The sequence below is a fragment of the Puma concolor genome, chromosome A2 (assembly GCF_028749965.1).
Source record: "Puma concolor isolate L17-30 chromosome A2, mPumCon1.1.hap2, whole genome shotgun sequence".
NCBI lineage: Eukaryota > Metazoa > Chordata > Mammalia > Carnivora > Felidae > Puma > Puma concolor.
The window spans coordinates 119,639,474-119,655,506 of NC_141668.1; the positions used below are offsets into that span (position 1 = coordinate 119,639,474).

The window sequence follows — 16,033 nt, forward strand, 5'->3', positions numbered from 1 at the left end:
AACTAGCTAGTTGGGTGTGGTTATTTTATATATATAAAATAAAGATTGAATGAGATACAATGAATATATATAGGAGTAGGATTGCTGGGTCAAGGGTAAGACCTTATACTCTTAACCACTACACATTTCAGCTAGCTTTAGTCTCTACTATTATTATTATTTTTTTGTTGTTTATTTATTTTTGAGAGAGAGTGCAAGCGGGGGAGGGGCAGAGAGAGATGGAGATAGAGGATCCAAAGCAGGTTCTGTGCTAACAGCAATGAGCCAGATACGGGGCTTGAACTCATGAGCCATGAGATCATGACCTCAGCCAAAGTGGGACACTCAATTGAGTGTCCACCCAGGCACCCCTCTACTATTATTCATTAATAATATTACAACACCAATACTCACTTCTACCTATTATGTGTCTCTGTTGCAAAGCCCTTTACTTTTATTATCACAAATCCTCACCTCAATCCACTAACACAGGAATGATTATCCCTGTTGTACAGGTGAGAGAAATGGGTTCACAGAAGTGAGATAATTGGTCTACACTCAGTGAACTCAAGTGGAGCTGGGAACACAACTCACATCTGCCTGTTTTCTGTGCCCTCTGTGACTGATATCACGTCCTGAGCCTGGCCCACAGCTTACAAAACATGCCTTTTCCCCTCCTTTCGGGCCTTTTCTGGAAGTTAGGCTGGCCCGAAATCCCAAGGGAAAGAACTGCACACTCATTCCCCTGCTCTTTTCCCCAGCTGGGGCTGAAGACCAGGGGAGGGGCTTCCCTGGGACCTGGAAATAAAATGGAGGGAGGGCTGGGCTGGGCCAGGCAGTGTCTTAAGGAAGTAAGGAAGCTGTGAGGGGGGAGGTAAGTTTTTGGGGTCTTTATGGGGCAGCTCCTGGAGAGCAGGTGAAGTGAACTTGGCAGAGTTTGGCTTTGGACGGGGAGTGAGGAGTGAGGCTGAAGCAAACGGACTTGGGTAGTGCTAGTTGGGGGGTTCACAGATAGGGCTGGCCTAGAGAATCCCCAAGTTGTCAGAAGGAATGACTGATTTTATCTGACTGGGGAGGGGGCTCTTTGTTCCATGACCACTCCTTAAGCCCCTTGCACTGTGTCAGGCCCTCTCTGAGCTTGGAATAGAGAGAACATCTCAGGGAGAGTCACCCAAGGATCAGTGGGGGTAAGGCAGAAATAGACAATGAGGCACACTTGACTAGGAAGTAGGAAGGGCAAGATGAAGAGGGGACTGTGTGAGCCATCTAAAATGGCTTTCCAAAGAGTGGAATATAGGGAAATTGGGGTTTCAAGGTTGCATATGTTTAGCCCTGGGCCAAAGGAGTATGTTGCAGGTGGAGGGAGCTGTCTCCACAGACAGTTGGAGCTTGAAAGAGCTGAAGCAGAGAGGTTTAGGAGAGAAAGTGTCAGGTGAGCCCAGGGCTATCAGATAGCTGGATCTCTACTGTGCAGTCTGGTTGCCAGTAGCTATAAGCCACAGTGGCTATTTCAATTTAAATTAGTTAACATTAACTAAAGTTAAAAATCTAGCTCCTCATTTGTACTGGCCACATTTCCAGTGCTCAATAGCCACATGAAGCTCGCAGCTCTGGGACTGGGGAGAAAGGATATAGAACACATCTATCATCCATCGTCACAGAAAATCCCTCTGGCCAATGGAAAGCCTCAGGAGGGGTTCAAGGACACATGAAAGAGAGAGCGGGCTTAGACTGGGCTGCCTGGCCTGTGTGAGCCTAGCCTGTGAGGTCTCTGGACTGTAGGTGAGGAAATAATCCCCAGAAGATGGAGGTGGTGTGACTCACCTCCTGCCAGCGTAGCATGAACTCTGCTCCCAGGGGCAGGAACTAACCAGATAGGGCCTCTTCAGACCCAATTGGGGATCCCTGATCAGTGTGACCAGAGCCAGGGTCGGAGAAACATGGAGTGAGTAGTCCTGGGGAGAAAGGAGGAGCTGCCGAGTGGGGCCGAGCCTGGGTCCAGAGGGGCTTTCCAGTTTGGTTCCAGTTGGCAAGCATGGGATTGGACAGGAGGGCTGGGAAGGCATGTGTGAGTTGAGAGGAGAGACCAGAGTGGAGGTTCACTGGATGGAGGTGAGGCTGCACTGTGTTGAATGATGAAAGGGACCTTCTGTTCCCACCCTAACTAGCTTTTCTATTTTGTTCTCAGGCCCAACACTATCCAGGTGACAAGGATGGAATATGCCATGAAGTCCCTCAGCCTTCTCTACCCCAAGTCCTTCTCCAGGTGAGGAGAGCCAAGGGTAGAAACAAAGGGGAGCTACCTGTGAGCTATAAGGCAGACCTTCTCAAACTTCAACAAGCTTCTAAGTCACCAGGGCATCTTGTTAAAATGTAGATATCGATTTAGGAGGTCTGGAGTAGGACCCAGATTTTGTACTTTTGACAAGCCCTCAGGTGACTTTAAGGTTGGTATCCTCTCCCCACACTGCTACCACATATTGAGTAGAAAAAGGTAGACACTGTGCTTGGACCTTCATTCTTGATCTCATTTAAACCTCATCACAACTTTGGGAAGTGGGGATTATTACACCAAATTAATAGATGGGGACACTGAGGCACAGAACGGGTGCTCTTCATCACCTAACAAATGGGTAGTAGAACCAAGATTCAAACTTGGGTCTGACTCCAAAACCAAGGTTCCCCCTCTACTCTTCTGGTTCTACGTCATGTATATCAGAATTCAAAACTATCTTACATTGACCTCAGCTTTGCCACTTCATTTCACTTTACGGGTGGGAAGAAAGAGGCCAAGAGAGGAAAGTTGGTATTGGGGAACGTGGGATGGGTCTCCTATCACCTTGCTACTCATCATGGTCAGTGTCAACCAACAGCATCAATGCCACTCCGAAACTTATTAGACATATAAAATCCCAGCTTCCACCCGGACCTCCTGAATCAGAATCAGGTCTCCTGAGGACTTAATATGATCACTGAAGTTTGAGATGCATTGATCTAACAGGACTTTTAGTGATACCGGTAAGTCTTAGAGCAAGCCTGGTGGGTGATAGAGGAAGAAGAATATGATGAGCTCAACCTACAGGGGTAGGGGAGTGAGTTCCCTGAGAGGGTTGAGGGCTGGGAGGCAGCAGGCTGCTCATTCTGATGCTCCAAATTGCCCGCAGGCATGTGGCAGTTAGCACCTGCACCTCAATGGTGACCCAGCAGCTACTGACCGAGTCCAGCCTGGAGGCCCCCAAGGCCCGGCCCTGCAGAGTAAGCACTGCTGACCGGAGTGTGCGGAAGGGCATCATGGCGCACAGTCTCAAGGACCTCCTCCACAAGGTGAGGGACAGGACTACCCTCAGCACAGCCCAACCACTGGGACTGTGGCTGAGAGATGGCCCTGCTGGCTTCCTCTGTCCTCTGAGTCATGAGTTGGGACTTCAGCAGGGATAGAGTTCATAGGTTAGATGGTGAGAAGATTTCCTTTCTGATGCCCACTCTAATGAGTTGGTAGTGCCTGCCTGGAGTGCTGTCCAATGGATTAATGATGTCTGTCTGGTGACAAGGGGAGGGCAGTATACTGCAGCAGAATACCTATAGGATTGCCATCCTATATCTACAACAGTAGATCAGTGGCATTTTCAGAGCATATTTTTCTTTTTTTTTTATTAAAAAAATTTTTTTTTCAACATTTATTTATTTTTGGGACAGAGAGAGACAGAGCATGAACGGGGGAGGGGCAGAGAGAAAGGGAGACACAGAATTGGAAACAGGCTCCAGGCTCTGAGCCATCAGCCCAGAGCCTGACGCGGGGCTCGAACTCACGGACCGCGAGATCGCGACCTGGCTGAAGTCGGACGCTTAACCGACTGCGCCACCCAGGCACCCCTTTTTTTTTTTTATTTTTTAATGTTTATTTACGTTTTGAGACAGAGTGCGTGCAAGCTGGCAAGGGGCAGAGAGGGAGGGAGAGAGAAATCCCAAGCAGACTCCACACTGTCAGTGCAGAGCCCAACATGGGGCCGAACTCACAAACTGTGAGATCATGACCTGAGCTGAAACCAAGAGTTGGAGCCACCAGGCGCCCCTGAGGCATATTTTTCTTACTGGAAAGACCCTTAGGTTCTCTTTTCCATTGTACACATGCCTGGAAGTTGGGGAAATAGGTAAGATTTTAGAGATTCTCTTCCCCATTTCCTCCCTTCAGCCAGGGCAGTTCTTCCATCCATCTCCTACACTGGCTTTCCATGGCAGGCTTTGTTAACCGCTGTGGAAGACTCTTCAAACTATTGATCAGGTAAGCTTCTAGAGCAGGAAACAAAAGACACACAGCTCTCGTGGATGGTAGTAACAGCCGCCAAGAATGACACCCTTCCCTGTTTCCATGTTCCCTCTCTACTAGGCTGGGGATAACTTCTCCCCAGCCTCTCCTATAGCCTCATCTAATCTTGCTCTTTATTAGTCTTGTGCCTCACTGCCTCATTAGCTTATGCACTCTAGGGGATGTCCCAGTTGCCTGGCACAGATTACACATTTGGATTAGGCTTCTGATTACTACAGTCTGTTTAACATATAGAAATCATAGCTTACCTAAGCCTCTATTCTGGAGTCTCTCCCCTGTTTCTGTGAATTAGGTCTGTTCTTCTTCATGGGAGCCAATCTCCCCTCTCTTGTGAGGCTTGTGGCTGTGACACACCAATTTTTTATGCCCTGAATCAAAAGGACTTTTTCACACTTGAGTCTAGACTTGGTAGTGTTTTTTCACCTGAGGGCTGGGGACCACTTCCTGTGCTAAAATGGACTTGTCACACATGGCTTCCCAGAATGCACGCCCTGGGACTGATTAGGTCATGAGTGAAGCTGAGGAGTTGTCATTTTAAGCAGTTGTTTCAGGAGAGTCTTATAGCCACTGAGTTTGGGGACCCCAAGTCAGAATCCTAACTCCAAAGGATGCAAGGAGAAACAAGAGTGAGGGTCCATCTTTCCAAGATGGAACACAGGTCAGAAGTGAATCTTACTAATGGAGCAGGGAGGACATCAGCCTATCTGGACTGCTTTTCCAAGTTTGGCAATACAAAGAAAGGAGCAGAGAGTGAGGGAAAGAGGGTGAGGTGATATGGTTGGCAGTGACCAGAGTATAAGTCCCTTATTGGCCATGGAAAAGAACAGAGGGATTTCATTTTAAAAGATAACAAGGGGCGCCTGGGTGGCGCAGTCGGTTAAGCGTCCGACTTCAGCCAGGTCACGATCTCGCGGTCCGTGAGTTCAAGCCCTGCGTCGGGCTCTGGGCTGATGGCTCAGAGCCTGGAGCCTGTTTCCGATTCTGTGTCTCCCTCTCTCTCTGCCCCTCCCCCGTTCATGCTCTGTCTCTTTCTGTCCCAAAAATAAATAAACGTTGGAAAAAAAAATTAAAAGATAACAATAAGCCTTTGAAAGATTTTTAATTTATTACTATTATTTTTTTAATGTTTATTTATTTTTGAGAGAGAGAGAGGAGGGGCAGAGAAAGAGGGGGATAGAGCATCCAAAGCAGGCTCAGCACTGACAGCAGAGAGCCGGATGAGGGGTTCAAACTCATGAACTGTGAGATCATGACTGGAGCCGAAATCAAGATTCAGACACTCAGCCGACTGAGCCACCCAGGTTCCCCTCAAAATTAATTTTAAAAAATCTTCCAAAGGGGCACCTGGGTGGCTCAGTCAGTTGAGCGTCCAATCTTGATTTCGGCTCAGGTCAGGATCTCACAGAAGACTTAATGTTAAGATGGCAATACTTCCCAAATTGATCTGCAGATTCAGTGCAATCCCCATCAAATTCCAGCTACTCTTTTTACAGATATTGACAAGCTTATCCTAAAATTTACATAGAATTATTTCTATGAGCCAGAACCAAAATAGCTAAAACAATCTTGGAAAAAGACAAACTTGGAAGACTCACACTTCCTGATTCCAAAACTTACTACAAAGCTACAGTAATCAACTCTGTGGTATTGACATAAGGAAAGACAGTCTATTAGTTTTCTAGGGCTTCCATAGCAAAGTATCACAGACTGATACTTAACAGAAATTTATTTTCTCTCAAATCTGGAGGCTGGAAGTCTGAGATCAAGGTGCTGTCAGGGTTGGTTTATTCTAAGGCCTCTGTTCTTGACTTATAGATGGCTGCCTTCATGTTTACATGGTCTTTCTCTGAGTATGTCTCTGTATCCTAAACTCCCCTTCTTATAAGAATACCAGTAATATTGGGTTAGGGCCCATCTTAATAACATCATTTTAATTACCTCTTTAAAGACTCTATCTACAAAGACAGCCAGATTCTGAGGTACTGCGACTTAGGATTTCAATATGTGAATTTGGGAGCTCATAATACATACAAATCAATAGAATGGAATTGAAACTCCAGAAATAAGCCCATGTATTAATGGACAATTGATTTTTTGACAGAAGAAAGAATAGTCTTTTCAATAAATAGTGCTAGGACAATGGAATATCCACATGCAAAATAATGAAGTTGCATCCCTACCTCATGCCATGAACAAAATTAAGTCAAAATATATCAAAGAGTTAAAACTATAAAACTCTTAGAACTAAACAGGTGTAAGTCTTCATGACTGGTTTCTTAGATAAGGCATCGAAGCACAAGCAATCAGAGGAAAAAAATCAATCTTTATCAACATTAAACACTTCCATGTATCAATATGTGTTATTAACAAAATTAAAAGACAACCTACAGAATGGGAGAAAATATTTGCAAATCTCATATATGATAAGGATCTAATATCAAGAATACATAAAGAACTTCTATAACTCAACAATAAAAATATAACCCAATTAAAAATTGGCCAAAAAAACAGGGTGCCTGGGTGGCTCAGTTGGTAAAGCATCCAACTTAGGCTCAGGTCATGATCTTGCGGTTTGTGAGTTCAAGCCCCGCGTCGGGCTCTGTGCTGATGGCTCAGAGCCTGGAACCTGTTTCGAATTCTGTGTCTCCCCCTCTTTCTGCCCCTCCCATGTTCATGCTCTGTCTCTCAATAATAAATAAACGTTAAAAATTTTTAATAAAAAAATTGGCCAAAAAAAATGGAATAGACTTTTCTCTGAGAAAATATATAAATGGGGCACATGGGTGGCTCAGTCAGTTAAGCGTCTGACTCTTGATTTCAGCTCAGGTCATGATCTCACAATTCGTGAGTTAGAGCCTCATGTCAGGCTCTGCACTGACAGCACAGAGCCTTTTTGGGATCCTCTCTCTCTACCTCTCCTCTCTCTCTCTCTCAAATATAAACATTAAAAAATTAAAGATAATATATAAATGGCTAATGACATATGAAAAGATGTCCAACATCATTAGTCATTAGGGAAATTCAAATCAAATCTGCTTCATACCCACTAGAATGGCTAAAATAATGGACAGACACTCCCTCTCTCTCTGCCCCTCCCCTGCTCATACTCTCTCTCTCTCTCAAAAATAAATAAACATTAAATAAATAAATAAATAAATAAATAAATAAAGGACAGACAATAACAAGTACCAATGAAGATGTGAAGAAATTGGAATCTTCACACATTGCTAGTGGGAATATAAACTGATATAGCTGCTTTGGAAAATAGTTTTGCAGCTCCTCAAAAAGTTAAACATACAGTTAATTGTGTGACTCAGCATTTCCAGTCCTAGGTATATACCCAGGAAAACTGAAAACATATGTTCACTTGCAAACCCGTACATGAATACTCATAACAGCAGTATTCATAATACTCAAAAAATGGAAACAACCCAAATGTCTATGTTAACTGATGAATGGATTAAAAATGAGATATACCTATATAGTAGAATATAATTTGGCCAGAAAAAGAAATGAATCATGTTACAACATAGATGAACCTTGAAAACATACTGAGGAAAAGAAGCTAGTCTAAAAAGACCACATATTATATATGATTCCATTTATATGAAATGTCCAGAATAGGCAAATCCATAGAGACAGACAGTAGAGGTTGTCATGGGCTGGGGGATGGGGAATGACTGCTAATGGGTACTGGGTTTCTTTTGGGGTGATGAAAATGTTCTGAAATCAGATAGTAGTGATGGTTGTACAACTTGGTGAATATTCTAAAACACAATGAATTGTATACTTTTTAAGTTTACTCATTTATTATTTTGAGAGAGAGAGCATGAGTGGGGGAGAGGCAGAGAGAGAGGGAGAGAGAGAGAATCCCAAGCAGGCTCCACACCATCAGCACAGAGCCTGATGTGGGGCTTGTAACCACAAACCACAAGATCAGGACCCCAGCTGAAACCAAGATTCTGAGGCTTAGCCGACTGAGCCACCCAAGCACCCCATTAATTGTATACTTTAAAAGGGTGAATTTGTGGGCACCTGTGTGGCTCAGTCAGTTAAGTGTCTGACTTAGGCTCAGGTCATGATCTTGCAGTTCATGGGTTCAAGCCCCACATTGGACTCTGTGCTGACAGCTCAGAGCCTGGAGACTGCTTTGGATTCTGTGTTTCCCTCTCTGTCTGCCCCTCCCCTGCTCGCCCTTTGTTTCTCTCTCTCTCTCTTAAAAATAAATATTAAAAAAATTTTTAAAGGTGAAATTTATGATACATGAACTATATTCATGTATATTATATTATATTCTCAATAAAAAATTACATATGTGATTCCCATTATATTTTTTTGGACAGCACTGTTCCAGAACATAACCATGAAGCCAGGTACCAAGAAGGACCATAATACAGAATCTTTGGATTGTGATTCCCACAGCAAGAGCCTGGATTCCAGGCCTTTTTCCCATAGATCCTTATCCACTTGCTCTTTCCCTGGCAGCTGAGATGATGTAATATGGATTTTCCTCATGCTCTGTGGCTGTATGGGGATGGCAGAAACATCACTGATCTTATTCTCCAGGTCCGGGACACCCTGATGCTGGCAGACAAGCCCTTCTTCCTGGTGCTGGAGGAAGATGGTACAATTGTTGAGACAGAAGAGTATTTCCAAGCCCTGGGGGATGACACAGTGTTCATGGTCCTCCAGAAGGGGCAGAAATGGCAGCCCCCATCAGAGAAGGTGAGGTTCCCACCTGTGTGGTAGGGAGAACATTGGGAGTCTGGGAGAAGTCCTTTTTTGGGGTGTGGGGGGTAGGTTGCCAACCACAGGCTTCTCTTGATACAGAGTACTAGGTACCAACTCTCCCTCTCCCGTAAGCCCGGCAAGAAGATTGATGTGGCCCGTGTAACCTTTGACCTATATAAGATGAACCCACAGGACTTCATTGGTTGCCTGAATGTGAAGGCCACTCTGTATGGCACCTACTCCCTTTCCTATGACCTGCACTGCTACCGGGCCAAACGCATCATGAAGTGAGTGAATTGGGATTAGCTGGGGATAGGGTGGGTATTCAGCAATGAGAGAGTCCCTCTCTGTTCACATGGACCTCAGCTTTCTAGGGCCTTGGACTAGTGTTGATGCTGACAAAGTATGGCAGCATTTTCTAGAACTTTATGGCTGAACTGGTGCTTTAGCAGATGCCAAAGGGGTACACATATCTCCTCCAGGTGGAACTGGGATACATTATTTTTCTAATTACCTTCCACCATAACAACTTACTTTTTCACCTAAAATAGTAAGTTTTCCTAAGTAGTCTTCTAATTGGTTTTTAAAAAGTGAACACATGTCAAAGATTTTATTGAACTCTTTAATTAAGGGGAGAACCAGGAAGAAGTTACAATCAGTTCAAAGGAGAATTCAATATACACAGCTCCATCAAGACAGATAAATTCACAGATACAAAACTGGATTTTTCCATGGGGGTGGGAGGGATGAAATAACTGTTCTTCCATAGATGGAATTAACTTGCAAGTCTGTGGACAATACTCATTTGTATTGATGAATGAACTTCTTTCAAACTTTCTACTTTACTGTGGAAGTCTAATCAAGTAACATGGGAAGCATGAGAATATGTTAAATCATAAGACAAATACTGTTAGGGTACAAGTACTGTTAGGGTGATGTTTCCCAATTTCAGCTGCTCCACTGGTGTTCTAATGAATTCCTACCCCATCAGGCGGATGCAGCCACTGATGCAGAGGCATCCAACGATGCCAAAGCCACAAAGCTAGGGAGTAGCAGAGCATGGCTTCTTGCGAGTTTCTTCTGACAGATTCTAGTCCTCCCCAATTGCTTCATTTAGCATCTACTGAGCACACACTGTGTGCCTGGCCCTATGTGGTAAGCTTAAGACCCAGAGATAAACAAGATGTCAGAACAAGCTCCATTGTTGCCCCCAGTACCTTGATGAATGCCAGCACATAGCAGTAATTTGAATGAATGATAACGCATATGATCCTTGTTCTTAGAGGCCTTCTGAGAAATCCTGCTCAGGGTCCCCAGAGCTCTATCAGAACACACGTAGCTAGAGCACACTAGACCTTTTGGCTTTCTGAGTTAATTCTGTGCATATCCAGTCTGCAGATGAGGGATCTGAAGCCTTGCCAGAGATGACATTCAGTGACAGGCGCTCTGAGCCTAGTTCTGTGGCTAGAAATCCCATATTCCTCCTACACCATATCATGCCCCATCTTGATCTGGGCTTGCTGCCGGTAGTTTGCAGATTTCAAAACCTAGAATAGAAGCTTCAGCCTTTAAATTCAGTGCATTTAGGGGAAGTAAGACTCTCAGACCTGAACCCAAAAAAACAAAACAAGCTGAAGTAGGTGTGGTGACTTAATGGTGTCAGCTTTTTATTATTTTTTTAATAATAGTTTTATATTTATTTTATTTTTTTAATAATAGTTTTATTTTTGTTGTTCCGTTTTAAAATATATGTAACATAAGATTTACCATCGTAACTGGTTTAAAGTGTACAATTCAGTGGCATTAAGTACATTCACAATGTTGTGCAACGGTTACCACTATCAATTTCCAGAACTTTTTCATCATCCCACACTGAAACTCTGTCCCCATTAAACACCAACTTTCCACTCCTCCTTCCCCCAGCCCCTGGTAACCTGTGTTCTACTTTCTTTTTCTTTTGTGTGTGTGTGTGGCAGGGGGGTTCTACTTTCTATCTTGTTAAGTTGCCTAGTCTAGAGATCTTACACAGTACTTGCTCTTTTGTGACTGGTTTCTTTCACTGAGCATAATGTTTTCAAGGTCCATCCATGTGGTAGTCTGTGTCAGAATTTCCCTCCTATTTATGGCTGGACAGCTGGTTTTAAGCCTTAGTACTCTAATTTGAGAAATGGGTATACTTCTCAGGTATAGCCTTTAAATTTTTTTTTTATTTTTTTTTTTAACATTTATTTATTTTTGAGACAGAGAGAGACAGAGCATGAACGGGGGAGGGGCAGAGAGAGAGGGAGACACAGAATCGGAAGCAGGCTCCAGGCTCTGAGCCATCAGCCCAGAGCCTGACGCAGGGCTCGAACTCCCGGACCGCGAGATCGTGACCTGAGCCGAAGTCGGACGCTCAACCGACTGAGCCACCCAGGCGCCCCTAACATTTTAAAGAATTTTCATGTGTAGATGTTTAGAGTTCTGATCATCTTTGTCTCCCTATACCTTAACCATAAGTTCATTTATTGAACGAAGGTTAACAGTTTGTAAGTTTTAATACCAGCCAGAAAGTCTTTATTTTCCTTTTGTTTTCCCCTCCCTGATCTCCCCTAGGACTAAACACCCCTAGTGACTCTTCCTCGTCTATCTCTTTTAAATAGATTTGGACAAGAACTTGGTTGAAGTAGTCAAGCATTCCACCAGCTACTCTTGACCCCACGTTTACCCTACTCATCTACCTATTAGGCTCCACATTAAGTGACTTAGGTTATTTCAACCTCAGAACGCTGTGAGGGATCAAAATAGTATGATCTTATTTTATGGTTGGGGAAGCAGAAGCTCAGAACTATAGCAGTTTGCCAACCTTCACACAGCTGATAAGACTGGATTAGAACTCTGGCCTATTTGACTCAAGTTCTATTCTCATTACATTGTAATACCAAGCATGAAGATCTTCATGTCCAGCGCTCTGAACATTAGCTAGACTACACATGACTTGGAAAGGTCTCAGAGTCTAGAACAGAGGTCATGAAGGACAGAGCCATGGGATGGAGATTAATCTGGCTGGCCTAAAGCAGTATTACAAAAATTAAAGGTCTTATTAAATGAGGGTGAATTTTCCATGAGAAAATAGGGAGGTGACGGACATCTCAGTTAAGGCATGATTGCAGGCAGTGTCTGTAGACCCTTTCCCATTTGCTAAGGGAAGGCAGCATCTGTTCCTGTTGACACATCACTCTACAATTTATGAAATTATGGAGGCAGCATTTAGAGGCTGTAGGGAGGGGTTTTCTTTGTGTTTTGACTCTAGTGCCTTTTTCTTCCACCCAGGGAAGCTCTTCGTTGGGCCCTCTTCAGCATGCAGGCCACAGGCCATGTGCTGCTTGGCACATCGTGTTATATGCAGCAGTTCCTGGATGCCACAGAGGGAGGGCAGCCCCCTGAGGGCAAGGCCCCATCGCTCATCCCATCCTGTCTGAAGATGCTGCAGTGAAGACCCAAGTCCTTAGAGGCATTCCCCAGAGAAGGACTAGATGGGGGGCCCCCATGCTCAGCTAGTAGCACCTACAAACCCAGTTAGGCAGCTTCTTATCTTGCCACACCTTCCTCACCTCCCAGGACCTCGAATGAAGAAGGCTTCCCAAGGGAAAAGGTCAGAAACCTGGGATAGGCCGGGAAAGGAGAACTGAGTGTTCTTAGCCTGGCCCAGCTACTTCCTGTCCAGGGTAGTTTAGCTGACCAAGACGGGTCACCAGCAGGCTAGCATGAGGTCTGCCTCTCAGCTACCTGTTTTCACATGCTCTACTTCCATCGCGCTCCCCACTTCCTGGTCCCTCAGCCCTGATACTCCTGAGTGAACTGTCAAGTCCACTAGTGTATGTTACTAGAGAGTTTGCATTAAATTATTTATGCTAATACATCTTTGCCTGTGTTCTTTGGGGGTGAGGGTGGGGTTCTGCCTGGAAGGTTGGAAAGGTCTAAGGGAGGAGAGGAATCTACTGTCAAACCATTCTTCAAAATGTGGGGTTATAGGTACAGGACTTTTTCTGCCAAAAAAAAAAAAAAAAAAAAGAATTGCAATTGATTCTGGAACTAATGTCTGCTTCATCAGAGACTTGAGCAGACCACATAACCAAAACAGTAAAGGACAGTTTCCAGAATAAATCTGCCTATCAGAAGGGCTTTGAGTGTCGACAGGGTGGGACTAAGGCACTCTTCTAATTTCTCAGTATTACATTTTATTATACCCTTTTAAGTGTTTAGGTGGGAACATACTTATCAGGCTGTACCAGAACCCTCCATCAACGCTCTCCGTAGCTTGCCAGATAGTTTACCTTTCATGTTCAGCACTGTCAACTTCAGGATTTCAAAATAAGCTTTTCTGTAGCCACAAAAAAATATTAGTTTCTCATCAGTGTGAGCTGGCATTTTTCCACAATAGGGCAACTCAAACAAGATAAGCATGAAAGGCAAAGTTTGCAGGTGACTATGCTTTAGTCTATGACTCTCACATTCAAAAATGTGTCATTTATGACCCTGAATATAAAGCCTAGATGGGTTTATTAAGTATAAAGGCCTGTGTTGCCAAAGCTAGAGTCTGGAGAGTTATTGCTGGCAGCGGATCCAAACCTGCAGCCATGTGTGGGAGGGGTGCAGAGCTAACAGGAAAATAGTTTCTATTCTGGGCTTTCCTGCTCTTGCATTTATGGCTAGAGGCCTGGCTCAGTGCTGTCCTGGCTCTGCAGGGTAGGCCTTTCCATGTGGAGGCACCATGTTCATACAAGCACATGCAGAGGCTACGACCAACTTGCCCCTCTTCTTTTCTTCTTTTTTTAACATTAATGTATTTATGTATTTAATTAAAAACATTTTTTCTAATGTTTATTTTTGAGAGAGACAGAGTAAGAGTGGGGAAAGGACAGAGAGAGAGGGAGACACAGAATCTGAAGCAGGCTCCAGGCTCTGAGCTGTCAGCACAGAGCCCAATGCGGGGCTCGAACTCACAAACCGTGAGATCAACACCTGAGCCGAAGTCGGACACTCAACCGACTGAGCCACCCAGGCACTCCTATTTAGTTTTTAAGTAAACGCTGCACCTAATGCCCAATCTGGGGCTTGAACTCACAACCCTGATATCAAGAGTTGCATGCTCTACTGATTGAGCCAGCCAAGTGTCCTTTTTTTTTTTAATCTTTTTTTAATTTTTTTTTAAGTAAGCTATCTGCCCCTCTGGTGAAGTTAGTCATAAGCCGAGTTGGGCTAAGGGTGGCAGAAGTTTGGAATGTGTCCAATCTTTCCTCCTCCTAAGACTCAGAGTTTCACAAGTAAGTTTTGAGTGACTGACCACAGTCTCTTGGCATTGAGCCCTCTCAGCTCAGGGAATATTAGGTTCTTCCTTTTCCTCCAGGAACCTGGAGACTAATGGAGTCATACCAGCTGTGGGCAGTGAACAGGAGAGGGCAGTCTTTGATGAGGCTAGTGTATATGAAAGAAAAATTCCAGAGAGCACGGGACCTCAGAGAGCCTGAGGCCAGTCCAACTGGGGAAACGGCCTCTCCCATGGCCAAGTGCCCTCAGTGGAGGAGAGGTCTGTTGCAGTTAAGGCACACCGTGTACCAGCCCCTGGGCCTTAGTCTTTCCACTTTTGCTCAAGCTGGTACTTATTATGAAAGCACAGGAGGCCTTTCAGAAGAGGGTTATTAAAATGCTGTGGGGCCTTATGACAAAGCACAGTACTGTCTGAGCCCAAAACAAGATAAAAACCACTTGCACTCTTGCCAAATGTCTTGTCAGTTCTGTCTCTATTCGGGTACATCTATTAAAAAAGTGATTATTTAAATCTTTGAATTAAAAATAAAAAGATAAGTTTCTTGAGGTATAATTTACATAAAATGAATTTTCCCCTTTTAAGGTATAGACAATTAAGTTTGGGTTTGTTTGTTTTTTAGTTTTGGCAAATTCATACTGTTATGTAACCACCATTTCTAGCATGCCAAAAAGTTCCCTTATGCTCTACTTCCCAACCTCTACTCACCCCACCCTTGACTCTTTTCTGCCAATATAGCTTGCCTCCTTTTCTAAAATGTCATGTAAGTAGAATCATATAGCCTTTAAAAAAATTCATTTCTACTGTTTTCTTTTTTTAATTTTTTTTACATGTATTTATTTATTTTTGAGAGACAGAGAGAGAGACAGAGCACAAGCGGTGGATGGGCAGAGAGAGAAGGAGACACAGAATCTGAAGCAGGCTCCAGGCTCTGAGCTGTCACCACAGAGCCCGACACCGGGCTCGAACTCACAACTGCAAGATCATGACCTGAGCCGAAATCAGACGCTCACCCAACTGAGCCACCCAGGTGCCCTGTGTTTTTTTTTTTTTTCTTTTTTCAACGTTTATTTATTTTTGGGACAGAGAGAGACAGAGCATGAACGGGGGAGGGGCAGAGAGAGAGGGACACAGAACCGGAAACAGGCTCCAGGCTCTGAGCCATCAGCCCAGAGCCTGACGCGGGGCTCGAACTCACCAACCGCGAGATCGTGACCTGGCTGAAGTCGGACACTTAACCGACTGAGCCACCCAGGCGCCCCTCTTTTTTTTTTTTAAGTAGCCTTCATGTCTACCCTGGAGCCCAGCATGGGGCTCGAACTCACAACCCTGAGATCGAGACCTGAGCTGAGATCAACAGACAGATGCTTAACTGACTGAGACACCTAGGTGCTCCCCATCTACCTAATTTTACTTAAAATTATTTGTGGGGGGGCACCTGGCTGGCATTTAAAACATTTTACGAATCATACAGTCTTTCATATCTGGCTTAGATTTTTAAACCAGCAAAACATATCAACAAGATTAAAAAAACTTACACGATTCCAAAGGGTAAAATCATTATTCATCTTCTCACCCCTGATTCCTTCTCCAGAAGCAAACACGATCTCGTTTTTGTGTGTCCTTTCACAAATGTAAAGGCATAAAATGTAATACATATATATGAATCACACACACATATGCATATT

At 44.1% G+C, this 16,033-nt stretch overlaps 2 protein-coding genes across 5 annotated transcripts in view; one reads left to right on the plus strand and one right to left on the minus strand.

Moving 5' to 3' along the window:
- The window catches only part of IL17RE (interleukin 17 receptor E), a 47,146-nt gene that overhangs the window by 29,747 nt on the left and 1,366 nt on the right, over positions 1–16,033 (minus strand). For all 3 annotated transcript variants that reach the window (XM_086697485.1, XM_086697484.1, XM_086697483.1), the window contains exon 3: positions 15,884–15,968. In XM_086697485.1, coding sequence (XP_086553611.1) covers positions 15,884–15,906 — 23 coding nt within the window. In that variant the 5' untranslated portion in view covers positions 15,907–15,968. The remainder of the gene's footprint in view (positions 1–15,883; positions 15,969–16,033) is intronic.
- CIDEC (cell death inducing DFFA like effector c) lies at positions 775–12,936 on the plus strand. 2 transcript variants are annotated; one of them, XM_025922109.2, is made up of 6 exons: positions 775–853; positions 2,168–2,245; positions 3,144–3,303; positions 8,873–9,031; positions 9,137–9,324; positions 12,350–12,936. In XM_025922109.2, exons 2-6 carry the CDS (start codon positions 2,193–2,195, stop codon positions 12,510–12,512), a joined length of 723 nt encoding a protein of 240 aa, XP_025777894.1. In that variant the 5' UTR covers positions 775–853; positions 2,168–2,192; the 3' UTR covers positions 12,513–12,936. The 2 variants fall into 2 exon arrangements, with proteins under 2 accessions (XP_025777894.1, XP_086553630.1); XM_086697504.1 differs by lacking the exon at positions 775–853 and adding an exon at positions 1,872–1,924.